General features: G+C 39.9%; 1 protein-coding gene across 44 annotated transcripts in view; it reads left to right on the plus strand.

Moving 5' to 3' along the window:
* LRRFIP1 (LRR binding FLII interacting protein 1) overlaps nt 1-27,379 on the plus strand; it is a 159,190-nt gene that overhangs the window by 96,169 nt on the left and 35,642 nt on the right. For 12 of the 44 annotated variants that reach the window (XR_008313028.1, XM_053283265.1, XM_053283243.1 and 9 more), the window contains 8 exons: nt 532-576; nt 1,740-1,790; nt 4,668-4,700; nt 6,368-6,412; nt 8,583-8,639; nt 13,267-13,311; nt 16,232-16,297; nt 18,493-18,570. The exons of 5 other annotated variants lie outside the window; for them this stretch is intronic. Coding sequence is in view for 38 of the 39 variants with exons in the window: in XM_053283265.1 (XP_053139240.1) it covers nt 532-576; nt 1,740-1,790; nt 4,668-4,700; nt 6,368-6,412; nt 8,583-8,639; nt 13,267-13,311; nt 16,232-16,297; nt 18,493-18,570 (420 nt within the window). In the remaining variant the exon portion in view is untranslated. Of the gene's footprint in view, nt 1-531; nt 577-1,739; nt 1,791-4,667; nt 4,701-6,367; nt 6,413-8,582; nt 8,640-13,266; nt 13,312-16,231; nt 16,298-16,320; nt 18,571-27,379 lie in introns of those variants that run through there. 27 more of the 44 variants (XM_053283248.1, XM_053283251.1, XM_053283258.1 and 24 more) reach the window with 16 other exon arrangements.

Below are 27,379 nucleotides of genomic sequence, written 5' to 3' on the forward strand. Positions count from 1 at the left end.
TTTGAGCAGCTCTTTTGTATTAGCTATCTCAGAATCCCTTTGATCTTTTCTCCAGGGACATCTCCAAGGTTAAAATGGGGAATTGGCAGGCTGGCTGCATAAATTGTTCTGGTCACTGTAATATATACAGATGGCAAACACAGGTCAAGTGTACCTCCTATATAACTGGACTGCGGGGACTAGAAGTTCTGAAACACAGTCTCTGATTCCTAAAATTAGAGCTGCTTGAATGTGTGCTTATAGAATTCGTTACCTTATAATTCCAGAACAAGGAAAGATTGTAGATTTGGGAAGGGAATAATTATATCATGTGTTCTCATATACACATGAATGTCCTTGAGCTGGGAACAACTGTGAAGTTCAGGTGTGGTGAACTATCTATTACTACTTTTTTCTTTCTTTTTTTAATATCTTTTTTTCATCATCAGGAACCATCTTGCTAAATCTGTTTTCAGCTCCAATTTAAACTACTTTAATAGTTTTTTCTTGCTTCCAACATTCTGTCTTCTATCTTTGCTCCTGTTTTGGTAGGAAGACAGTGAACGTTACACCCATAAATCCAGAAGAAATGCCTCGGTCAGTATGATTTGCACTAAACATTAAAACCTTTATTTGAAACTAATGAATAAAAACAAATGACTAAAATGACAGGTTCTAGGGAATCATCTTCTACACATTTTCCAGTCACAGAGCCCCACAGCTCTTTTTAAATTAAGGAATTGCTGGGGAGGGTGCACTGTGCAATCACCTACTTGTTCTTCGCTCATGCTCAAATTGCCTTTGCTGTCTCCTGCTGGCTTTCAAGCTTAGTTTAATGCAGATCATGGTTTCCTCCAAAGCCATAATATGTAGCCAGCTTCAACTCTTGTTTCTCATCAAAGATTACAAGTGTGCCCTGGTTAGTGTGATGTAATTACTAGGCATGTGCACCATCAGAAATATAGGATCAGTGCCTGTCTGGTTTGATATTCCAATTGGACCAATAGCAATATGCCCTCCCAAACCCTACTTCCAATTTTGGGGGTGCAGTTGTTAAAAACCAGCCTGGAGCTGGCTTTGAGAGAAAGTCTCTCCAAGCCATTGGGCTGGTTTTGTTCTGATATTACTATTAGAAGTAGGATTTCTGATAAGACAGCAGGGATTTTAGTAAGAATTTCAACTGTTGGGGCTCCTGGCTGTTGTATTAGAAATCCTTCCAATAATGCCTTACAGTGGTCTGATATTCCGATTGGACCCATAGGAGTGCATGACCCTAACAGTTACTATAAGATAGTGTACTTATGATGAATAATGGTTAAGAGCCTGGGGAGGCTTTATGCATTGGAAGGGGTTAGGGGAGGAGATATGTGATCCTGCAGCTCTCTCCTAATCGTTTAGTCTTGATTCAAGGCATAGCTTACCAGTCCTAAGCAATTAGCAGCAATAATACAGGCAAAAGCTGCATATGGATATACCCTCTATTTGTCTGCAGTATGTAAGTGAGATGCTTTAGAAGCCAATATGCTAATAAAGCTTTAGATGTTTCTCTCTTGGATTTCTATTTTCTGGTGCTCTATTTTTCTTGTGTTTCTCATTAAAATACATTAATCATTCAGCAGTAGATTTGTGGGTGGTTTGGTGACTTTTTTGTATTCTGCCTTGAAAATTTCTCCCTCAGTTGTCTATCTTATTGACTCAACATGTGATATTTGCATCTTTTAAAATTGTCTCTGGTTTGCTCTTCACTTGCTTCTCTGTAGGCTTCGGATGAAGATGAGCGCATGTCAGTGGGTAGCCGTGGAAGCCTAAGGGTTAGTAACAAGTGATTAAATGTGCATAACCATTTCTGCCATTAACTGAAGTTTCTTTTCCCTTAGGGTGGGTGGTTCTGCTTCCCTCCCAGACAGTAGTTTGATAATTGCTTTCTTCTATTGTTCCCTCCCTCACAAGGTTTCACTGTTTTAGCTTGTGAGGTTTTTGTGAGACTTGTATTAAAGTTTGAGTCAGGAAAAGCCATGAAGGCTTGTCAGGTTCTCTAAGCATTAGGTTGAATAAAGACCCCCTAACAAAAACTGCAGTCCTGTTGCCCGTTACATTTCAGAGCAATCTATGTGTGGCATCCAATATTTTGCAGTGTATCATGTTCTCTTCTTTGTACAAAACTAGTTGCCCTATAAAATCAACCTTTCCTTGGTTGATTGTATCATAATTTATTGTGTGTTAAAAATACAAATATAAAATAAACAACCAAGATTCATGCAAATTATAGAAAGTATATTGCTTGATACTTTTCTGAGCCAAAACTGTATAGTTTTTCATTAATCTTAAATGATTTGGAGGTTCAGGGGATCTGTTTTAGCTTGCAACTCTTTACACAGTAAAAATGTTATTTTCTGATTTTCCTTACAAAATTATCCAACTTGCATGTCTGGTAGTTGGATTAAATGAGTGATTTCTCCATTCCAAAATTCTCACCCTTAATCCAGGCAAAGTCTGAAGGTTCATTACAGTGAGTTTCCCCATTCCCCTTCATGCAGACTATAACAGAAGGCAGCATCCTGCAAACAAAGCAGAGTCAGAATTGGAGGAGTATTTCCCTACTATATGCTGCAAAATTAAGGTTGGGTCCATGACAGAACGACCTGCACGGAAGCCAAACTGATCCTTAGCGAAGGCAGCATCAAACATGAAAGTTTACTGTGCATCTACTCTTAGACAGTTCTAGCCTGCAAGCTGTATTTAACTCTGGCAAGTGGATTTGGGTGACTGTAGCAGACCTCCCTCTCTTAGTCCAATAGCAAAGGAAAAATGGGCTGATCTCATACCAACAAGTAGTCAGTGCAAATATTTAGCTCCAAATGCCCGAAACTGAATAACCCTCACAGCCCCTGTGGCACCTCACAGAGATGACTGTTCCCCCACTCTATGGGGAAGTTCTGGAAAGGTTTCATTTCCCAAAACTACCCATGTACATTTCCAGACATTGGCAGGGCTGCGTTTCTCTTTAAGAGACCCCTTTGGCACTGGGAAATGCACAGAATTGTGTGAAGGTGAGTGGTGAGAACAGTCACCTCTGGGTGAGGAGCTGTTCAGATTATGTGGCTTTGAGTAACACTGAATAAAAACACCAGGCCTACTAACAAGTACAGAGATTCCAACATTGGTTGGGGTCCAGGTTTAAAATGAGTGTTGAGTTCTCTGCATTGTTGTTGAAGAGGATCACAATCAATATGAAATATGCACAAGGTCTGGCAATTAGATACAGTCAAGTTTACATCCAGAGCTTCTGTAGCAGAAATAGATTTCATATTGAGCTTTCAAGCAATTACTAAACTTTATCTGTATCCTGGTAATGTTAATTTCAGCCATCTGAGAGATGCAGTATTCCATTGGTTGCTTTAGAATAGTTAAAGTAGGAACAAACAGAAGTTACAGTTGTGGTTTTGCACAGGTGTGCATATCTATAATCAACAGGTATAAAATGCAGTGTTATTTGAAGGCAAATGACTCAGTACAGATACACTCAGTAGTACACATACACAGCACTCAGGATATGTCTGGGAAGAATACTCTTAATCCTACATAGGAATTGTTAGATTTACTATGAAAGCATTAGTCCTGCACACTGTTCTGGTGTTGAATCCAATTCTGATTTTGAAAGACCCCAGCTGGGAGGCGATGCTCGGGACCAGGGTGATGGCAGACTTAGCAGTCCCCTGCTAACTGAGCAAAGAGGCACCTTTCAAAGTGGTGATTCTCTTATATTTAGCAGGAGGAGAGCAACTGGCCCTCTCCAACCCGAGCACAACATCTGACCAGTGGCTGTTGTTATATGTCTACCTTACGTTTCTTTTTAGATTGTGAGCCTTTTCGGACAATCATCTTATTTATTATTTATTTATTTTTCTATGTAAACCTTGGAAAACCTTGCTGAAAAGCAGTATATAATAATAAGTAGAAGTAGTAGTAGTAATTTGGCATTCTGTTCAATGTTTCATTCCGAAGTGGCTCAGATATTGGAACTTAAAGCTGAACCTCACAGCTTAAAATAAAGGTTGGTCTCTTGGCCCAAAGGGGTCTATCTGCTTCCCTCTTTCTGCAAATCCATACTTGCAAGGAAGTGAACTGCTTTCTTGTGGCTCAGTCTCATACTTCTTGTTGATTGGAGGCACATGAGTGGGGCCAATGATATTGGATTCATTTGAATGCATCCTTCTGGGGAGAGACTGCCTTTATTACATAAGGGTGAATTAGGCCATAATAGCTTCCCCAAGTCTGGTAAATACTTGCCCTACTTTTGGGTACATAAAATAGCAATATTCATATCAAAATGTTGTAGTGAAACACTTGGTACTCTGAACATGACAAAAAATTAAGTGAGAATTCAACTTTATTTTGTATTGATTCAAAACCTTCTGCTGTTCTTGCTTCAAAATTTTGCAGCAGATTTGTGTTCTGTATCTCAATCTATAAGCAGTAAGTTTGTGTTGCCAACAAGCAGTCAGGTACTTTATGCCTAATTAGGTGTTGTTTTTTTAATGAGCAATGGGCACAGGTTTTCTGATTATTTGTTCCCTCCTATACTTCTTTGCTTACAAGGAATTGACACTTTTTGGATGCATCTCTTTCTCTTTTTATCTGGCTGTTTGTGCTCTCACAGTGTTTGTTTCCTCTATACCCCCCAACAGACTGACTTGGAATATGCCAGCACCTGCCCAGTGGTGAGAAAAAGATGATAGGTTGTAGGATGCATGCACTGTTAGAACGTAACACTTGGTGTGATATACGAGCCATGATTAGACAAAATCTCCGCCCCTATGTTGTGAGTTCAGTTGTGGACTATGCTACACATTGCCTTTGTGGTATGGTTGCAGCAACTAAACTACTACCCCATGGATGCTTTCCATATCACATTGGTAACATTATAAAAGTTGGTTGTAATATGGGTACTTTTTTTGGGGGGGGTGCGTGCGTGCGCATGGGGGGCACTGCTCTGGCATCACAAGTGGGCTTGCATAACTTGTACACTTTTTCTCAAATACATGGGGCAGGATTGAGCTTAAGTTAGTTATAACTAAGCTCTATTGAAATTAATGGGAATTAAGTTAGTCACAAAGGCTAGCTTTGTCTCATTTATTTGTATGGTGCTTATTCATGACTGACTTAGAGTCAATCCTGCCCATGTGTTTTATTTTAATGGAACTAAAGTGTGTCTGCTCGTCCAGGCTTTTGACTTTACAAGTTTTCACCTATAGTTTAAAAGCAGCGGGCTTTAGAGAATTCCTGTCTACCATATTACTTCATAAAAGTGATCAGAAGATTAGATCTGATACTGAGGGGGGCAGAGAATGTGAATGTAAATAACTGATGCTTGTTGTTCAGTTAGGCAGGGAATGTTTCATAAATTTGTTTCTGATTTATTTTTTAGGATTTTTCTGTATTGTAATGTATTGTAATGCAACAGAGCCTAGTGTAAAACCTTTCAAAATATACATATGTTGCTCTTTGTGAAATTTGCCGTTTGGTGAAACACAACGCTCTTGAGGTGGATTCATCATTCAATACTGGTGTTGCTGCTGCTTGAAAACACAATGAGGCAAACAAGCTCTATCGTGGAAGGCAGCTTCCCATAGTGAGAAGGCAATTTCAGCCACACCAGTATAAACACCCTCTCTTGGCCTCTCAGTAGTGATTGGTTATATACATATCCATTCATAACCAAATCTTCTCAAGGCACTTAAGAGTTTAGGAAGAAAAAATAATTTGAAAGAGTATAATAAATTAAACTTAAAACATTTAGTAGATAAACTTGCCAGTAATCCTGGTTGTTAAAAGCCAGCCTCCCACCTCAAGTATTGCACAGTTCTCTTTATCCTTTATGACTGACTATATAACTTCAGAGCCAATTCTTTGTATAATATATGCATATAATATAACCCTTGCAGAACAATACAGAAAATATAGCCATTGTGAATTTTTAATTAATTAATTAATTAATTTTGCTTAATTAGCAAACAAGTTGGCATGCATTTTTATTGTAGAAGAGCTTAAGCAATTGGTTGGGCCAGCTACTTGCCTAGAAGGAAATTATTTGTCTTTGGAATGTGTGCATTTTTCTTGGTTTTTGACTGCAATAGTTGATTAAGCCTGCAGGCATGAATAATCGAACAGTATATGCTAGTTTTTAATGGACTTACCCTCACTTTTGTATTTTTAAAGTCTACATCTGTTGGCTTTACTCAGTTGCATTGTTTCTGAATCCTCTGAGCATGAACATAAATCCCTAAACAATAAAATTTCCAACAGCCACATTTGTATTGTGGATTTGGGAGAAATTGCCGTATAAGGGGGCTGCTAGTCTTATCCTGCATTCTTGCTCTTGCTCCAGGCTGGATTAGAGAAAGAGAGGACCAAAAGGATGAACTTCAGAACAGTATGTATTTAAAGATTCTATCTTCCCTTGGTAATACTAACATGCATACATGTGGCTGCATTTAATTGGTAGTAGTAACATGCTTGAATATGTGAAGAATACAAAGCATCTGTTTCTTGGGAAATGCATTAGATCCAAAACATCTATTTCCTGACCATTGGGTGCCCGATATATATTAGCCAGCTTGTTGCAAGATGTGGGTGAATAAAGAACTCCTCACGTTTAATAGGCCATAGCCAGCTTGGAGGAAGAAGGCTTGTTGTCCACTTAGAATGGTAAACCTAATGTGGCTACAAAAAATTTCCTGGCACTGTGCCTTGAAATGTGCCATGATTTACAGCATAGTCATGGTATAATGCAGGGGTGGGGAACCTTGGCCCTCCAGCTATTTTTGAACTACAACGCCCATCATTCCCAGCCACAATAATTGTAGCTGGGGATGCTGGGAGTTGTAGTTCAACAACAGCTGAAGGGCCAAGGTTCCCCACCCCTGGTATAAAGAGTAGAACTGCTAATTATTAGTCCAGAAGTGCTGTTGTTAAGGCATGGGGAAATAAGCATATCTTTTCACCTAGAAGATAACTTCCACTCCTGTAACATTGCAGGGTTTAATTTTTCCTTCTTCTGTGAAGGAAGAATGAATATATTACTATAATTAATAATTTTTCCTTCTCCTGTGAAGGAAATGAATATATGTATAATCATCATATGAATTCTTCTCTCACCTATCAAAGGAGTTATCCCACTACTGTGGGAGGATATTATGAACCTGTGAGTGACCCTAATTTCATTCTCTGATAGAGGGCAGAAAAATGATAAGGCACTGCCCAAATGCAGTGCTGCCTTTGATGGAAGGGAAAGCTGAATCCCATCATTTCCCCATTTTCATTTTAGACTTCTGTGGACATATTTGGTAGTGGGATGGGGAAATCCTGGATACCTGGCTTCAAATTCTCCCTCAGCTGTGGTTCTTGCTTGGTAACCTTGGATCTGTCACTATCTCCTGGGGAGAGAGGAAAGTTTCTACACTGACCTGAACTCCTTAGGGGACAGGCAGTTTAAAAATGTAATACGTAAATATGTATGCTTGACTCGATAACACATGTACCCAAATTATAGTTTATAACAATGCTTTATACCTCATTGCCAATGTTAATTACTATGATCAAGTAAGAAGAGTTTACTACACTGGGGTTGTACACCTTTAATTATGCTCACACCTCTGTGTTAAGTAGAATGGATGGAGATTGTCTGCTCGATGCTTAGAAAAATGAGAAAATCAATCTTTATGCTGTATTCAGCACAGTAATACAGGTCTTCCCCATGTTCAGTGCTTCCATGGTAGAGACCTCAGAAGCCCCTATATCTTTTCCTGAACCAATGGGGAAGAACTTCAGCTTAGTGGAAGAGGATCTACTTTGCATGTAAAATATCTCAAGTTCAGTTCCTTGCATCTTTAGTTAGGGCTAAGGAAATATCCACCTGAAATCTTGGAGAATTGCTGCCGGTCACTGTAGGCAAAACTGATCTGGGTGGACCAATGGCTTGTTGGAAGGCAGCTTCCTACTGCGTCTAACAATCTAATGGTGGACTGTGCTTGTTTTGCAAGGCACAGAGGAAGAGTTTCTTTGTTCTCCATGTCCTTGTTACTTCAAATAAGGGATGGAGAGAAGTTTGGAGAATAACGATATGTTCTCCTTTTCTCTCAGCATTTCCCAAGTGCTCTAGAAGTATGGTTACAGAAAGTCAGAATTTGGGGCAATGGTTTTCCTCTCTTGCATCTGGAAAATTATGCAAAATACTGTGTATATACAGACAAATGTGGAATAAATTCTTTAGTTGCTCTGCTTTCTTTTCTTTTTCTGGGGAATCTATGCTCTTTCCTAATGAACAGAAGATGAATAATTTTCTCTGTTTGCTGTTATAATGCCTTTATCAAAGCAGATGCATCTTTAACTACTTCATCTGATTTATACAGCTTTCCAAAATACACAATTGCCAACTGTTTTCAAGTCTCCCTGTGAGCTCTGACTCCATCTGATAGTTACAACTGCCTACTTTCACAAGTTTGCTTTACTGTCCCCCAACCCAATACAACATGAGAAATGATTTATGAGGCTGCTTGGTGGTTGTGCAAGTTGTTCGTTGTTAACTTTCTCTCTCATAACAGACAAATGGTTATGAAGAAGACATGTATGGTTCATCTCAGAGTAGAAAATCTAGTAGGGTTAGTAGATTTTTTTTTAAATTCTAAACAAGTTTTCTCATAATGAAAGTAATGATTGGGCAGGTTTCTCAAGCATTGTACAGTCTTGTGCTTTTACTGATAGCCTAATAATGTGCAAAAACAAAGGTCTGTGTGATCCCTTAACAACTAAAACTTGTTATGACATAAGCATTTGTGGGCCAGAGACTTCATTTCAGATGCATGAAGTGACCACCTAAGTTCCATTATGTGCCTTGAATACAGAGAGGAGGAAACATTTAGTATTTGTATTTTGATTTGATTGTACCTCTCTGACTGCAAATCAATAGGGGTATGTGTGAGAGATCCTTCCTAAGCATTCAGCTGAAAAAGGTTAGTTACAACTGCCCAATTTGCCTGATATTGTATTGATATCAATTCATTAAGTCACATTGTTTCATAAAATCAATTAGTATTTTTGAAAGGGAAAGCTTTCAATGGTATAGCAGTGCAGAATTTTATATTCCACATCTCTGTATTGCGGTACCTAGTACACAAATGGTTATAGAATCCGGTGAATGAAATCAGTATGGATGTGAGCTATTCCTAGGTAGACCATGGTAATCTATCTGTGGTTCTGGTTTAAAAAGTAAATTATTCTACGTCTGCTGTTTTTGTTTGTTTGTTTGCATGTGTTTGTTTGCATGCATACGATATGTGTGTTTCTAACATGAGAAGGTGTACTTTCTCAACTGGAATGTGCAGTGTAGTTGGGCTGGTTTTATAGAAGTAAAAACCAATCTTTGCCCATCTTGCATTACTCAATGACTGCCTTGCATCGTGCAACCTTGCAAAAATTCCTTTGAGCTGAGGAAGAGAAATTCTATAGCCAGGAAACAAAGTAGTACAGGGTCCAGTTCATATATGCAAATATGCTGGGTGGTTTTTCCATCATGAGATCTCTCTTGTATAAGACATCACAATGAAATTTCTCCATGACCAAGCAGTATATTTAAAAAGGCTTTCAGTTTGCCCTTCTCCTGGGCAAGTAACCTGTTGGTACCCAGTGTTCATTGTGACTGGTTGATACACCTGGGGATAAGTTATGTGGTTTTATCTGCAAAGCTGAGATAAATGATGGCAGAGTATCTAATCCTGATTCTATCCTTTAAAATAAGATATTTGACCTTCTGAGATGTGGATGGATCAGGTCCATTATTTGCCAGCCAGTCCTGCCAGACCTTTTTTGTGAAGAGATGTAGGACTATTGACTGAAGCTTTTTAAAATGTGGGCCAAGTACACAAATGTCATTACACACATAACAATAGTAGTAGTAGCAACAGCAGCAGTTTATATTTGTTGTCTTTGTTGCCTTCCTTTGCAAGTATGTATGCCTGATGGAGAATGGTAACAAGATTTAGAGTTGGAAACTAAGCTGCAGTGTCAAGCATGCTTAATCTTGGAAGGAAGTTCAATTGAAATAAATGCACTTAGACCCCTATCAGTATTTACTTGGGGCAGGTGTGGCCAGTGAGGGTGGGGTGGAGGGGGAGGCAAGCAGATGCAGAATTGGCTGCGTCTCATGCACGGTCTCCCCCCCGCCACTGCAGCTGCCTCTTCCCCTCTCTCTTCCTACCCCCACTTAAACTTGAGCTGTATGTGCTGGTGGTTCACTGGGTGAACCAGCCCACATGGCTCAGATTAAAGCCATGGTGAGAAAAGAGATGAAGTAGCAGCTGGGGTGGGAAGAGAAAGAGATGCAGCTGATTCTGTGCCTACCTGCCCCACCGTCCACCACCCCCAGCCTCACCATCTGTCTGTACCTGACTTGGGTAGTAACTGTAATAATCTCACAGGAGTGAGAGATTCTAATTGTAAAACATTATTCCAGCCTCTTAATAATTTTTATGTTTCTCCTTTTTCTGAAGAGGTTGTACTGAAAAACCAGGCAGATGTTTTGTTAGCCAAGTTCCACAATTTGGTGTACATAACTTGGTGCGCATATAATAATACTTAATAACTTGGTGCGCATATCTTACACCAAGCAAGTATAGTAAGTGAAAGAATCCCTATTTAAAGGTGTGGGGAGGAACTTCTGCTCCAGTCCAGAAGATGGTTTGCTTCTGTTTTTTCTTCTCAGTAGCTGAACTCAGTGTTTCAAGACTCAGGCTCCTTTAATAGACTCAGAGACTCCTGTTAAATAATTATGCAGTGGGCCAAGATGACATTTATTTGAGAATATATGTTCCATGTACCAGTCAAATAAATGGTATGAACATTTTATCATTTGTATGTAATGCTAATGGACAAAAGATTAAGTATGCTTTTTAGGTGAAAGTAAGTACAAAATTGTTTTGGGAGTCTTCTTCTGAGTAACACATGCATTGATAATTCTGGCAAAAGTGATCCATTCCATCTTCTGAATGAGGCTTCTATAGTCATACTTGAAAAATGTATTCCTGTGCTTGAAGCACATCTGATAGCTTTTATTTCTCTCTCTCTCTAAAGTGTGTGGGTGTGTCAGACTCATCCCAATATTCTGGTTTGACTTTCCCACTTAAAGGAGTGTCTGCATAGTAGAGGCAAGCCTCTTTCCTTAAAAATCTAGTTCTGTCTCGTAGCTAGTAACATAGGGACAACTCAATGCATGGAAAAAGCAAATCTACACTTTTAGAGGCAAGTTGGTAAGTACCAATAATACTAAGTTTATTGAATTAAAAGCCATAGCAATCATTTTTTAAAACAAACATATTAATAATGTTTTCTTTCTGCAATGTATTGATCTCTGCATACTGTATCAGAAAGTTTAGTATCCAGCATCATGAAATTCGCTCTACAAGAATAGGTGGTGGTGATTTTTTTCTTCAACTTTACATAGTCTAGGTACATCAATCAGTTGGCTTGCTGTGGCTGGAGAACTCTGGTAATTGCCATCTTTCCCCCTTGGTTCTTAAATCCTTTTTTACGTTTATGCAGGCTTCCTGCTACTCTGACTTTAGTCTTCATACAGTAGCTGTGGTTTTCGTTCCAAATCCCAACCTTCTTTCCCAAATGGAAACTGGGTCTGTCAGTACTCCTCCCTGCTGTTTTGTTGAATACTCTAGTTACACCCGGGGAATTCAGCCTCAATTTCCTGCAAGAGACTTTTAGCAAATGACTTCTAGCAAATTTCTGTTTTAATCGGCCACCTGCTAAGAATCTCCAACTTGTGGTCTGTTATAAGATTATTTTCACTTCTGTTTTGGGGGAGGCAAAATGTAATGTTGCTTTTGGGGTAGCTCTCTCTGGACTTCTTCTGTCCCAAAGCTCCCTCACTTTTGCCCTTATAATTTTTGTCATAGTGCAATTTAGTTAATTCCCTCAGTAGCTGTTTCCTGAGGAAAAACTATCTATATATATAATCCTCCTGGGTGCACCTTTAGAATGTGCGTCCCTGCACCCAGCTGATTGGCTGGGTGGCAGAGGCGCCTGATAGGCTGAGGCAGTGAGAGCTCACGCATGGCAGGAGGCCGTTGAGCTGCTGCCGGGGGAAATGGCGGCAGCCACAGAGGCCCCAGCCATGGTGAGGCAACAGCTGTGGCAGCCTGCGCACCCGTCGGGGTCAGGAGCTGGCTGGGCTGCCAGGAAGAGGCGGCAGGAGGCAGGAGAAACTGCAAGGTGGGGAGAGAAGTGGGCGGGACAGGCGTCAGAGACGCCCTCTGGAAGACAGGGAGAAGGGGCTGGGGGGGAGAGTCAAACTAGGGGTGCAGACACTATGTGCCCGGTCAGCTAGTTTTTTTATAATTGACATGAGTACCTGAACTCACTTTGCTGCTCAGTATGTTCTGGCAAACTGGTTACACTTTAATCCTTTATTGTACAATTTACCTAGCAAATTCTTCCTAAAATGGTAACTGAGAATCATTGATTTAAAAGCCTTTACTGGGGTTGAATTTGCCCTATTTGCATGAAGAAAATATCACAATATTTGCCCAATCGGAATGCTGTCTGGGTAAAAAGATTTTTCTTCTTCTGGCTGTAGGATTTTGAGTGTCTTCCCAGCAAACATATGTTATATCTGAATCTGCTATGTTTTCATTCTGTAAATATATATAACTAAAATATTGTTTTTGTCACCTAGGCCCTATTGCATTCTGACTTATAACTAGACTTGTTAGTCTACATTCTGAAACTTCATTCTTAACGTTCAGTTTAGCAGTAGCATAGTTGTGCAACACTTAAAACTGCCCCAGTGTTTACAAAGTTGCTTCCTAATGAGTTATCATGTTGCCTAAGCATCTTTCTTTGCCTGTGTGATGGTTTGACTGAAGCAGGAATGACTGAAGCACAGTTTCTGAAGTCATGCTATGTAATTAATGGCTACAACTCAATTGTTCTGTTTTGCTTTTGCAATGGTATCCTCCCTTCCTGTAGGAAATGCACATAGGTGTGCTATTCTTTCTGTCTGACTTGCTGCTTGGTCTTAAATTTTTGCTATTTAAGAAGTCTTAAGCATCTTAAATAGCCTGCCACACATCGTTACCTTGTGTTACATTGTATGTCTGCCTCTCAGTAACCTGTTTGCAACCTAGCCCATATAAGAAACGTTCTGTGAACAAGCTTTTTTGGTTTCCTCCTTCCTTCAGTTCCTATATGTATTAAACAGAGTCTGCTCCTTGTCTTTCCCAGCCCTCTTTGTTGTACAGTGATGCTCTGCCAGCCAGAAGCTACAGGGTTGGTGCTCTGTCTCCCTTTAACCGCATGTGCAGAATCTCTTTCATATATAGCATATGTTGAATGTGTTTTATTTGATGACTCAAGAATATCTTTTTAGTCAAGTTCATTTCACTCATACTGTATGTGTCTCTTAAGTGTGAGATCTGTATGAATGGAATGCACATTTGCCTTTGGTGTGTCTGTCAGCTCTGTTTTGCTAATCCTGCCTCTTATTCCCCACTATAATTCTGCAGTTGTTGCTTGTGGAACTGTAACAATTCTGTAGATGGATAGTTGGAATAAGCCATGTCTGTTTCCCCATTTCTGGATTATACAATTCAATGAAATGTAGTCAAAAGCAAAAAGGGACAACATCAGCACTTTTTAAAGAAGTTAAATTTTCTCTAGTTCTTACCTTTACCAGAACTGTGTGTGTTTCTACATACAAAAAAGTACCTTGTCAGGCAGTAATGTGCTGTATAATCATATTACTATATCAGTTGTAAAATGCATTTAGCAATGCAGCAGTATATTTTTTCCCTTTTGAATAAGTAGGATTTTCAACATTTTGGATTATTCAATTAAAACTATAGATGTTGTCACTTTTTATAGTTACTTTACACTTGTAGGTTTGATGGGTTATGAATGAGTGAAACAGGGGTGTTGCTGGGTACAAAACAGATTTAGAGCAGGGCCGATCAAGCAGCTGTTGCCATCTCTTCTTGCTTCTCATTTCCTAGATAAGTGCAGCACTTTTTCTAGTTCTACAAGGTTCCTGTACAAAAGCAATGAACAAAAACCTAAATGTTTGGAGGTCAAATTGCACTTGCTTCTGAGGGCATAAGCAACAGTTCCTTAGAAGAAATATGGAACTCAGTTTAGAGTTAGAGTTCTGTGGTTTTACACCTAATATCTATAAACTATGAATTATCAATCATCTTGGGTATCCTAATATTCCTAAGAGTGTTCAGGTGTGTTCAGGCCCAAATGGGCAATAAATCAATACAATATTAAGGATTCTTGGCAAGAAATCAGCAACCAAGGGGATTAAGATTATGACAGTTAAGTGGCTTTGCTTACTCTGAAAATATGGAGTACCAATTTCATTATGTGTAAATTTGAGTCAAAACTCAAACTACTGTAGCCCAGAAGTCCAAATTCTACCAAACAACTTTTTTATCTGTGAAATGAATTTTCATGTTAAGCATAAGTAATATTTTTGTTTAGGCTCAAGTTTGATCAGATTAATCAGTTAATAAAAAACTTCTGATTGGCTGAAACTGCCCCCAATTAATTGCCCCTCCCCAAATGTAATAGCTTAGATCCAAAGAACTGTGAGTAGTGTGCTGATTGTGGATCAGACATTTCCCACCCCTTTCTCCATTCTGCAGCCCCCAGTGCCGTCCACAAAGCCAATTGTGAGGGCCAGAGAATCCCCAGGGATATAGAGCAGGGAGCTGTCAATGAAAGGGAGAGTTTGTAGAAATCCTATCTCCCTCCTGCATGAACTGTTCCACTTTCACAAAACAAGTTGGGATCTAATCCTTAATTTTTATTGCAAGTATCTATCAGAATACAGGTACCATATTAGAAGAGGCATTTTCCCTTCTCTCACAGAAAGAAGGAAATATCTCTCATAAAATGCCTGCTATGACACACATCTGCGTCATTACTTCAGAACTATTGCTTTTACTCACATACAATCAAGTAAAACTCACAGGATTTAATCAGCTAAGTATTGTTTAGCTGAGAAGCCCTGCTATTGCATCTGAGCTAATCCTGATACCCAGTTGCAACATACAGCCATAGTAGAATAACAGAAACTGGAAATGGGATAATGATCCAGAAAGGCAGTACTGAAATCAGGAAAGAGGGAACCGATAAGAACCAGCCCATGCCCTAACAGATTCTCGGAGACTTTACCAAACATTGACTTTATGTGCAAGATTAACTCAGTGACCATGAAGGTTTTAGGAGCTTGTTGCTTCTAAATTAAACAAAAGTGTGATGATTACAGAAACGGACTGGCAAAGAAAGCAAATCCAACTGGTGGTCCATTTGCAGCCCTGTACTAAAGTTATATTGTCTAACTGCCCTTCACTGTATATGCATTGGTTTTTCTTTGAAAATGGAGCCTATAATATACAATTTTGTAATTTACTCAACTCTTCCTATCTATACCACCCTCACCAAGATGGCAGCTTCCTGAAGGAGTAAATGTAAAGAGTTTGTGTCTTAGTCACCACAATCCACCATTTTTGGAACAGAAGCACACTTTAACTTATTTTTGCCCACTTCAGATCCTTGGATTTGGCTGCAATACTGTCCTCAAGGTATCAGTTGATGCCAGAATGTGAATATTAGTACACAGATAATCAAGCCAGTGCTTAGCACAGGTTGTATATATTGCCACATCCTGATTCTGGGTCCCTTCCTGGTCCTCGCTTCTTATCTTGATGTTACCTCAACATGACCATCTTCTGATTCTAGTGTTTGATTCCAGGCAGAAAGCTTGGCTTTGAATCGAGAAGTCTTTGCTGTTCCCATTTTGAAACTGTTAAAATAATATATGCATGTGTAAAAAAAGGTTTGTTCTTTAGAAATTGTGCAATAGCAATACGGTACAGTAAAAGAGTCATCAAGGCATGAGGTGCCTAGCAACACTCCTGATTTGAAGGGTGTGATTTTTTTTTTTAAATTTCTGATTTTAATTCTGCATGCATTCTGACCAGTTTCATAGTGCTTAGGAATAGGAGGCATTTTCACCCTTGACTTGCTTGCATGCAGTTTGCATTATACTCTAGGAGATATTGTTGCTATTTGGATATTTTATTCCTTAACTTTACCCTACCACTTCTTTCATCCTGCATCTTGCTGCATTTTGAATCTCCAGATAAAAATCTACCAATCTTGTTCTGACTCTGTTTTTTAATTGTAGGCATCTCTGTATGATGAGAACTTTAACAGTGGGAGTCGTCGGTATAGTGCCTCTAGTTCACGTCCTGTAAGATAGTTTCCATATTTTTGTGTTGGCTTCATTTCTGTCTTAAGCTAGAAATTTGTATTTCTATGGTAGTGGCTTGTGTAAGACTGATTGCCAGTAGGTTGTTGGGATATTATTTGCACAAGTGTACACTTTCTGTATAGTGTATACTTTCTGTATAGTGTATACTTTCTGTATAGACCACTTTTTGTGGCTGTCTGAAATAGTGATCCTGTTTAGAATTTTGATACTGTGCTTTGTGTCACAATGATCCAATAAGAAAATCTGGCCAACTTCAGATGATCCAACAAACCATAGTTTCTTAGATTGTGAACAAGCTAACAGTCCTGTGTTCAGTCTGTGTAAGAACAGCCCTGCTGGATCAGGCCCATGACCCATCTAGTCCAGCATCCTGTTTCACACAGTGGCCCACCAGATGCCTCTGGAAGCCACAGGCAGGAGTTGAGGGCATGCACTCTCTCCTGCTGTTACTGCCATGCAACTGGTACTCAGAGACATCCTGCCTTCGAGGCTGGAGATGGCCTCTTCCTTCTTTACTTGCACACCCTTCTGAATGGAACACGTTCTAGTTTCTTAAACCACAGTTACCTGTGATGTCCAGACTGAGGAACTATGGTTTAAACGCTCCTAGCAAATTGGAATATCAAATCATGGTTTGATATCCAGGGTGTTGAGTTCATTAAACCACAATTTCCCAGTTTGGCCATCATGGAAAACTTGGTTTTAAAAACCAGGATGTGTTCCATGAGTTAAGGAAAAGGGAAGCTAGAAGATAACACACAGAGCCTTGTCAACTCATTCATGTATTTTGGATAATCCAAACTGGGCTAATGTAAGGTGTTTGCTTTTTTAGCCAGATTCTTTAAAGTTGCCCTGCTATAAATATGAAATGTGAAATGCACAGCAGGACCAGATGAATTTATCCTCCTCCCCACACCACCTTTCCCCTTTATGTCATGTCTTCATGGAAGCGCACACCATTTTAATTAATGCCTGGATGACGAGAGCTTTTATTGTTTCAGTATTGCATCTGGCGAAATGTGAGTGTATTGCTGATTATTGAAAAATGCCTTATTTGGTATTGATTCAAGGCATATTTTCTGCCTACTTTAAACGAGATGCTGCAATCATCTCTCATTTTCAGATAATTTCTTCATTTTATTCTTAGATATGTTTAATTTTTGTCAGTAGTATCATCTGGTTTCCAGCTGAAAGATTCTGTGTTTTTCCCCATTTTCAATCAGTATTTGATAAATCACATTGGGGTATCATTGGATCATATCAAAATCCCCTTTTTGAGATGGGCAGGATTCTGGGTGCATCTCTGGGTGCAAGAATACTTAAAAATGTTATCTGTGGTGTTAAATTCATACTTGCGGTGGGGTGGGTTATTTTCACTGTACAGAAGAATGCACAGATTGACCTTAACAGGGAGCTTCATGATGTCCATGACGTTTTGCAACATAACATCAGATGCTTTGCAGTCATTAATAGTGTTATGACCCTATCATATAAAACACAGATGCATTTTCCCCAGATTACCTTGATTAATATACTATTGCTCATTAAATATACATTATTTTTATTTATCTTTATGTACTGCTTGATATATGTATCTCTAGATTATCTTTGGTAGGAATGTTTTAAAATTCCCACTTAAAATCTAGTCTATTTGTTTTTTTAATCAGCTATAGTATAGTTTACTGTATCTGTCACTGACAAGTTTCTTATTTAGGATAGTAGATTCTGACAGTACTCATAATAGTAGAGTAGTTGGATATTTCTGCTTCGGCCCAATCAGGTTTAGTGAAATGTGTTTCTTCTCTGATTTGAACACCTTATTTTCTTTAATGCCTTAATGAATACTTTGAAAAATAATCCTGCTGTTTGGACTACAAGGACATTTAGAAGATTTGAATAGAATTCTAAAGAAAAATGAGGGTTTTCTATCTGCTGGGGGGAAAGTTAGCTTAAATGTCTCAAGCTCAGTCTTGTGTGTTGGGTTCAAACAAGGATGTACTTTAAACAAATGTATAATATTACAATTTGATTAATATTGACTTTGCACTGTAGAGGAATCCTCTCAAACTTCCCGTGGCTTCATGTCATTGTTATGCTACCTATCTATTCTCTACTGTTCTAATGCTTTTTTTCTCATTTCTGTTTGATGCATTCTTTGGGGTATATGCATGCAGCCTTCAGAGTACAGTTGCTACCTTGGCTCAGGATCTCGGGCTTCTTCTAGAGCTAGTTCTGCTCGTGCAAGTCCTGTGGTGAGCATATCTTTCCTTTTCCTCTTTGCCCTATTGCACTGTTTCATTCCTGTTTCCTTAGGCTTTCTCTGTTGCAGAAGGCTGCATTATACTGTTGATGAATGAGTTCAGATTAAATCACAGATTTGAGGACTGACTGGCCACCTTCTGAGCTCCTCATGGGCTACTAGACCATTCATGTGGTAACTGGGGCTTTTCTTTGCAATTTAATACGAGATTCTGCTCCCAGCTTGCAGTATGACTTTATTATGTGATATGGTAAGAGAAACTCGGGATGATAACTATCAACTATTCTGCTCCTTGTCACACTCTTTGTGATATTACTCGTAGTCAGGGCACACTATAATTTAGATATGGGAAAGTAACATTTTGGCCTGCATCTTGTTTTGAATTAGGCTTCAGCGTAATGTTGTCAAAACAAAAAGTTATTCTAAAAGAAGTTGCATTTTCAGACCAGGTGATAACTTTTCCAATCTAATTTCCTATAAGCCCTGTTGAAAGTAATTCAACTAACATTAGTTTATTTACACTGTCAATGTTTTGGAGTCTGTAAAATGCATTTTGTGACAACATACATTCCAATAACTCAAGGATCTGAAGATGTTACTTTTGGGTTTTTCTGCTGTAGCTATTTTTGTGGTATTGTACTTTATCTGCTTTACAATTTAAGCTAGAGAGTGCCACAATGAAATCACAATTACTGTGTATCTTGGATGTGAAGTTATTTTTTGCTGCAATTCTTTGATTTTAGTGTGATTTCTGGCTTAAAAGATCATTAAAAATCAATGGATTGGCTGATTTATTTGAAATTAAATACACAGAGTCTTGCCATCCTCCACTATCTGTGTGCCAGTTTTCATGGCTCTCTGCCCAGCCATTACTGCATTCTGAAATTTTTTCTCTCTTCCCCCCATAGATAGCTGTGTGTGTTTTGATTTGAGAAAGCATGCTTGTTCAATTGCACTACTTCAAAAGGATTTATGTATTGTTTCCTTCCTTTTGTAATGGTGAGAGTGCGCCCAAGCACCTTGTCAAACCAAAAAGAGGGGGGAAAGTCAGAGAACAGTTATCATAGCTGCCGTAAAAGGGATTTTTCCCTATTTTTATGGATCCCATGTCCAGTTATGATATTCATAATATTGGATCTGATCTGATGTTTTTCAGCATGCACAAGCATAACATTTTATCATTGCTTGAACTTCAACTAGCACTGCAACAAAATTCACACTTTTTTCTTGTAGTTTTAAGTTGATTTGGAAAATATTGATATCCAAACATTATCAACCACAAACGAATTAGTGGTTCATGGTCCATCAGTGGACCATCATTGGATGTAATGTAGAGAAGACGATATGGCAATACTGGCAAAGTGTCTTTTGCTACCCATCAGCAGTTTCTCCTGCATGCAAGTGTAAAGTTTAGTTTGGTACACAAAGTCCAGCAGAAACTGCACCTAAGGCCAGCTGACGATGTCCTCTGGTTAAATTCCACCTCCATACTGTAGTATAACAAATACTACACAAATACAAATATACAAATATTTCCTTATAGTTTGTATTGGACTGCAAATAAACAGTCAAATCCTCTCTGGCCTAAAGAACTATAAATAGCTGAGTCTGGTCGTCTGCTTTGTTTCTGACCTCCTTTTCAACCTCTCTTTTCTCACTGACCCACCGCACTCCCATATGATGCTTGCTGCTCTATCCTTCTTGGAGGAAGAGCAGGATATAAAATTAATTAATTAACTAATTAATTAATTAAGATTTCCGATCTCGATGCCTCACTCACCTTTTCCCTCTAACACCCCTGAATTGGTTTGGTGATGCATGTGAATGATCCCTCAGAAGCAGAGGGAGAGGAGAGCTGATCTTGTGGTAGCAAGCATGACTTGTCCCTATAGCTAAGCAGGGTCTGCCCTGGTTGCATCTGAATGGGAGACTTGATTGTGAGCACTGCAAGATATTCCCCTCAGGGGATGAAGCCGCTCTGGGAAGAGCAGTAGGTTCCAAGTTCCCTCCCTGGCTTCTCCAAGATAGGGCTGAGAGAGATTGCTGCCTGCAACCTTGGAGAAGCCGCTGCCAGTCTGTGAAGACAATACTGAGCTAGATAGACCAGTGGTCTGACTCAGTATATGGCAGTTTCCTATGTTCCTAAGCAGCTACTTCATCTCTTTAGCCTCTTCTTCAGACAACTCTACCACACACTGCCTTGAGCACACACTTGATCTCTGTGCTTTGGAGTTATCTCTGTCTGTTGATCACTTTTTCTCCCTCAACGTTGCACACAGTCCAGCCATCCATATCCTGTCTTCTACTCCTTCTGTGACTTGCAGTCCACGGATACAGGGCCATTCTCCACTGCCTTGTCCTTTCCTTTCTCTTTCATGATCTCTGCATCTTCCTTAGACTCTTCAGTTTCCACCTTCATTTCTTCCTGTCCTTAAGCTTTGATATTTGATCATCTCAAAATGACCTCTATGCCTCTCTCATCCTCCGCTCTGGCTCAGTCCCTCCATTCAGTATCTTTGTTCATCCTCTTCTGCAGCTGAATGCCTTTGGAGGAGAACAACGTGTGAGCTGATTACACCCATTAGGAATTCATATTGTTTTCCTTCTCATCTGCCATTCACCTGGAAAAAAAACTCTCCTAAACCACCTTGGTCCACATCAGCCCTTGGAATCCTCAGCACTTCTCCTCAACATTTCATGTTTTGCTAAGGCCTACCCCTCCACCTTTTCCCTCCTCTTTCTACTCAGGGCTTTGCTGCCTTTTGCAATGAAAATATTATGCTCCTGCTTCCTCTGTCATTCTCCCTTCAGCCTTCCCCGGCCACCCACCCCCATCTCACTTGATTAATTGGCTACCTTGTTGTTATCTAATCCATCCAACTGTCATCCCCTCCCAAGTCCTGGTCAACATCTCGCTTGCCACTGTTTTCACCCACATCATCTCCCCCCCCACTCATACCCTGTTCTTAAAAAACTGTCTCTTGACCCATCTTCCATTTCCACCTACCGATCAGTCTTGCTTCTACTCTTTTGTCTCCAGATTCCTGGAACATGCTGCTTACTCCTGCTCCCTAGACGTCCTTTCCTCTAACTCTGCTCCTTGTTCCTTCTAATATGTCTTCTGTCCCCTGCACTCCACTGAAACTTCCCTTAAATTTTTTTTGCCAATGATCTTGCTACCAAATCAAAAGTTCTATATTCTGTCATTCTTCCAGACATCCCTCTGCTTTCATTATGGTTAATCACTCTCACTTGCTTGACTTTTGTTAGGCTTTGGGTCTCTGTGACTGTTCTCAAATGGTTATCTTTCCAATTATTCTTTCAAGGTTTCCACAGATGGAAGTGCTTGCTCCTCTTTCCCTCTGTCTGTTGGGTCCCACAGGGCTCTGTTCTTGGTCCCTTGCTATATTCTCATTCATTCTCATTCTCTCTCTCTCTCTCTCTCTGCTGAGTCTCGGTGACCTTGTCAAAGCCCATGGTTTTAAGTATTGTCTATATTTTAATGATACTCAGGTCTGCTTCTCTACACCAAGAATACTAAACTCTGAATCTTTCCTCCTAAGCCTTCCTCTCCTTGTATGCTTTGTTCATTAATAAAATTGCATCTACACTGTTGAACAGTCGGAAAGGTTTAATCATATCTTTGACTCTCCTCTCTTCCTTATTCCTTATATTCACTATATCACCCAATCATACCACTGCTTCCTTAACAATATTGCAGGAATATGGCCATTCTTCCCTGTTCCCTTGACAAAAACTCTACTTCATACCCTGGTCCTCTCTAATACTATTCAACCTTCTCCTTGCAGGTACTCCATTGGCTTATCTCAGTTTCCTCCATGCATTATTTTGCTGCAAAAATTATTCACCTCTCAGTCCAGCTGCATTGTACTCCTTCTCCTTAAATCACTTCACTGGCTTCCTGTCCACTGCCAGATCCATCACAGACTCCTTGTCCTTACTTTTAAAGTTCTCCATGGCTTTGTTCCTCTCTACCTCTCAGATCTCACTATACTCCTGCCTGTGAGCTTTGATCTTACAGCCCTAACATTCTCACCATTCAAAGATTTCCTGCCCCTTCAAGCATCTCAGCCCTTTCTCCCTTGTTGCATTTTACACTTGGAATGGACTTTTGGGATGTGATCATTTTCTTCAGTGTCCTTCTCACAGCCTATCTTTTCCATGAAATTTTTGGCACTGTGCCCCACTCCCTGCTGTAACTTAGCTCAAGTACATGTAACTGAAAGATGTTCATATTCTTTGCCACTTTGGTTTCCCTCTTCTTCTGTTGTTGTTCCTGTGTGGACACTTAGATTTTAAGACCCTTGGGTCAAGGACTTGTCCTCTCATTCTTTCTGCAGCGCAGTGTACATGGAGGTGCTAAATAAATAATAACAAATTTAATTCAGATTAATGTTCATAAGAACATAAGAAACATAAGAACAGCCCTGCTGGATCAGGCCCAAGGCCCATCTAGTCAGCATCCTGTTTCGCACAGTGGCCCACCAGATGCCGCTGGAAGCCACAGACAGGAGTTGAGGGCGTGCCCTCTATGAAAAATGATTAATCACCTCAAGTGAAGAGGACTCTTGCAAACACAAATAATGGTTGATTAGTAAGACAAGCCACAATGTATTGGACCCCTGCCTGTGTCTGTTACATATTATATTGCAGGGGGCTCCTCAGATTTTTGGGTTCTCAACATTTTGCCTGTAACATTGAGGTGAATTTTTTCATTCATGTTCATACCTTGAGGAGTAAAATTAGTTCCTATTTTTCAGACATTACAAGTTCAATTCAAGAAATGTGTTTGAAACTTTTACAGAGATTGCTTTAACACGTGCAGCAAAAATCCTGTCAATAGTTGGTATGCCTGAGTCTGGACCAGAAAGAGCCAGTAAATTGTACTAAACTAACCAAATTGATTTTGTTTGCTGACAATGTAAACATTCTATACAATTCAAATGTTGAATGAATGAATTACAAAGAGGGCCATCTGCTGGAAGACAGCAGTAGCCTGGTTTGCAACTCACTATCCCATTGCCGTAAAACAGGTTTTCAACAGCAGTGCCTATTATATGGGGACTGCAGATAGAGGGAAGAGGTAGGAAGTCAAAGGGCAACACATGAGGCAAAGAGGAGGGAAGAATTGCATCCACCTGGCTTTCTCATAGAGCTAAAAGTCATGTTGTAAATATTTGTTTAGGAAAAGCAATGATTGTATAGAGTATAGACAGTGTCCCTGAGGTTATTGTAAATGGATGTGCACATAGGAAGTCGCAATTAGGGATGTGCACAAAACCATTTTGCCCGGTTCAGTTCGAATTTGAACCGGGTTCAAACCAGGAGGGGGTGTTCGGTTTTGGTTTGGCTCGAACCCCCCTGGTTCGGTTCAGTTAGCAACCCATGGGGGTGGTTGCCACCCTTGCTCTGGGCCACCCTAGCACCCCCCAAGTGCAGTTATGGGGCTGCTGAAACCTCCATTCTTCCCTATGGAGAAAAACCTTAAAGCCACTTGTGGGATGCTGGGTGGCCCAGAGTGAGTGGTAGTGTAGTGCACAGAGGGTGCCAACCACCCCCATGGGTTGCTAACCCATGAGGTACTGGGTTTTGTTGTTTCTGAAGTGTTCTGAGTGTAGATTGTATGGTAGCATATAAGATTTTCTTTTTTAAAAAATAACTTTTTATTCAATTTTCACAACATAAGATACACACATGCACACACACAAAGAAAAAAAGAAAGGAAAAAAACACACACACAAAGACAAGAGGACTTCCATCTCATCATTAGAACAAGTATCAGTTACAAAACCCAAGTCTTGCATGTAATTTAATCGTTCTCCCCCCATTAAATCATACAAAAGTCAGCTCTAGGGCATTTTAAAAACATTTTTGTTACCACTTAAAAGCCTGATAGAAATCCATTTTATAATATGTTTTTAGGTAAATAAGAAGAGGGTCCCACTCTCTTTTAAATGCTTCAAATTTATTTCTGAATAACGCTGTTAGCTTTGCCATTTCTGCCAACTCTAACACTTTAAGTATCCAGTCTTCTTTACTCAGACAATGGATGTCTTTCCATTTGTATGCAAATGTCAATCTTGTTGCTGCTGTCAGATACATAAAGAGGGTCCAGTATTTCCTAGGCAATGAGCTATTATCAATGCCTAATAGTATTGTTTCTGGACTCTTAGGATATAAGATTTTCAAAGACAAACCATGAATCCACTCTCATTTGCTAACCTTAAAGACACATTAACTTCAAAAACCACTTAAAAATCAGCCCTTTGCCCAATTCCTTTCAAATAATTCTGATAGCTTCCTTGCCCCCCATTGGGCACTACCACCCACCACATTCTGCTCTAGGCTACCCCTTTGCCCCATACATGAAGCTATACATTGCGGACACCTCCATGCTTCTTTCTGGAGAAAAACCTTAAAGACGCGTAAACTTAATAATTCTGATAGCTTCCTTGCCCCCCTTGGGCACTACCACCCACCACAATCTGCTCTAGGACACCCCTTTCTCCCTGATGTGAAGCTATACGTTTGCTGCAATCCTCATTATTTCCTATGAGGAATTCAAAAATACTTTTAAAATTCACCAATAATCGGAGGAGTGTCCGATTGCCTTGGGGTTTTGTGGGTAGTAGGCACCCCTGGGTGCCTACCACCCACCCCACTTTTGTGCCCCTGGGTGCTCCACAATAGGGGATAATGGGCTGGTTCATGTCCCATTATACCCTATGAGAAAAATAATTAAAATATTTCAAATATTCATAGAAAATCGTAAGAGTGTCCCATTGCTTCGGGGTTTGGGTGGTTGTTGGCACCCATGAATGCTCCACAATAGGGAATAATGGGCTGGTTCGAGTCCCATTATACCCTATGAGAAAAAATATAAATAAAATTCAATATTTGGATGGTAGGTACCCATGGGTGCCAGTTACCAGCCCACCCACTTTTGGAGCTTCAAACTAGTTCAAACCAGTTTGAATCGAACCACCTCCAGTTTGGTTCAAATTCGAACCTGCAGCTCAAAACTGATGGCTGTTTTGGTTCGAATTCGAACCATCGAACCACCCAGGTTCAAGTTCGAACCGGTTTGCACATCCCTAGTCGCAACTGGTATGTTTCAATTTCCAAAGTAGTTCAGGAAAGAGGCACTATACACAAGGGGAGATTTAAATCTCTGAAATGAAGATTGGTCCAAACCCCTCACCTCCCCAAAATCTGAATGTTCCTTTTAATATGAGCAATGGGTTTACTATGTTTTTGTTTGACAGACATAACTGAATTTGTGAACACATTTAATTTTCATAAATATGCTCACATTTATCACATGGACATTTAAAAAACAGCATATGTTGCTTTTTTTGTAGGCTTTCTGCTATGTAGCAGACCCTGATTGATCTCACAGCAGAGCAAGCAGTGAATAACAAGTGTTGCAGTTTTTGCTTCTGTGCATGTTGCAATAGAACTGCTCTCCTATATTTGAAAACTGGAGGCATTCTTTAAGGGAAGCATAGAGTAGGCAAGATTTGCCTCTCTTGATCAATTCATTGTTTAGAATGTTGCAAGACTGCAAATTCATCAGACATAATTTATAACAGAAATGTAAATATTGTAGCCAAGGTAGTGTTCATTAGGGATGTGCATGAATCTATTTTTTAAAATTCAATTTATACCTGAAGCGAATCACCCCCAATTTATTTGGGTCCAAATCTGGCCAGCCTGCACAGAGGCAATTTGTTTTGTCCACAAATCTCTCCAAACAGGTAGATTTGTATACAAATCGTTTTGTACCCAAATCAATTCGTTCGGACAGCTATGCTGGCCTTGGGCCGCAATAAACAAATACATACATACAATTCATTCGGACAGCAGGTGCAGGCAGTGATTTTCTTGGTAGCAGAAATGGGATGAAAAAAATTCTCTTCTTTTTTCCTCAGTCAGGAAAGCAGAAACAAAAAGCAGAGAATCCACTCCAGGCAGCAGGCAAGCAGGGCAAAACAAAGCATCTCTGGTGCTCTCACTCTCCCTCCCTTCCTCCTCCCATGAGGCAGAATGGTGGCTGCCTGCCTCCTTAAATACATTTGAAAATCCCTCCTTTGAACTCCTCCCTTCTTTGACACTTCCCCTGGTCAATGTGGGGTCAGTTACCCCTGGCAATACAAGATTTGAATGCAAATAAGCCAATCTGGAATCAGGGGAAACCTCCAGCCAGACATTGCACACTGTAAATTACCAGTCTGAAGCTCAGGATGGTGGAATTGTCAAAAAAAAAAAAAAAAAAAAAGTCCTGACACAAAATGGAGACGGCAAGAGAGATCGCCACAAAATGGAGATCAAAATCTACAAATTTTTCAGGTCAGAAATCTGGGCGATTTGTTTTGGACCCGAATCTGGCCAGCTAGCATAGGAGTGATTTGTTTTGTCCACAGATCGCACAAAACAGGTAGATTTGGGTACAAATCATTTTGTACCCGAATCAATTTGCACATCCTTAGTGCTCACTGCTTTCTGAAAGACTCTCCCCAGCTCCTTTAGGGTGGGGCGGGGAGCAGTGTTAATTAGATCACATTCTCGTTTTATTCTGAGAGACCCAAATAACAACATTCTCTAGAGCAGGGGGTTCTCAACCAGTGTTCTCTCTAAGATGTGCATGTGAGCTCACATATTGTGGATGTTCGCTCAATTTTAGATCCCGCTTACATTGAATCAGGAAGGTCTCACTCTGAATGCATGTGCACACGCACTGCCACTCAGAACAAAACTCGCTCTGCACACAGATGAAAAAA

This window comes from Hemicordylus capensis, chromosome 1 (genome assembly GCF_027244095.1).
Source record: "Hemicordylus capensis ecotype Gifberg chromosome 1, rHemCap1.1.pri, whole genome shotgun sequence".
In the NCBI taxonomy this organism is placed as follows: domain Eukaryota; kingdom Metazoa; phylum Chordata; class Lepidosauria; order Squamata; family Cordylidae; genus Hemicordylus; species Hemicordylus capensis.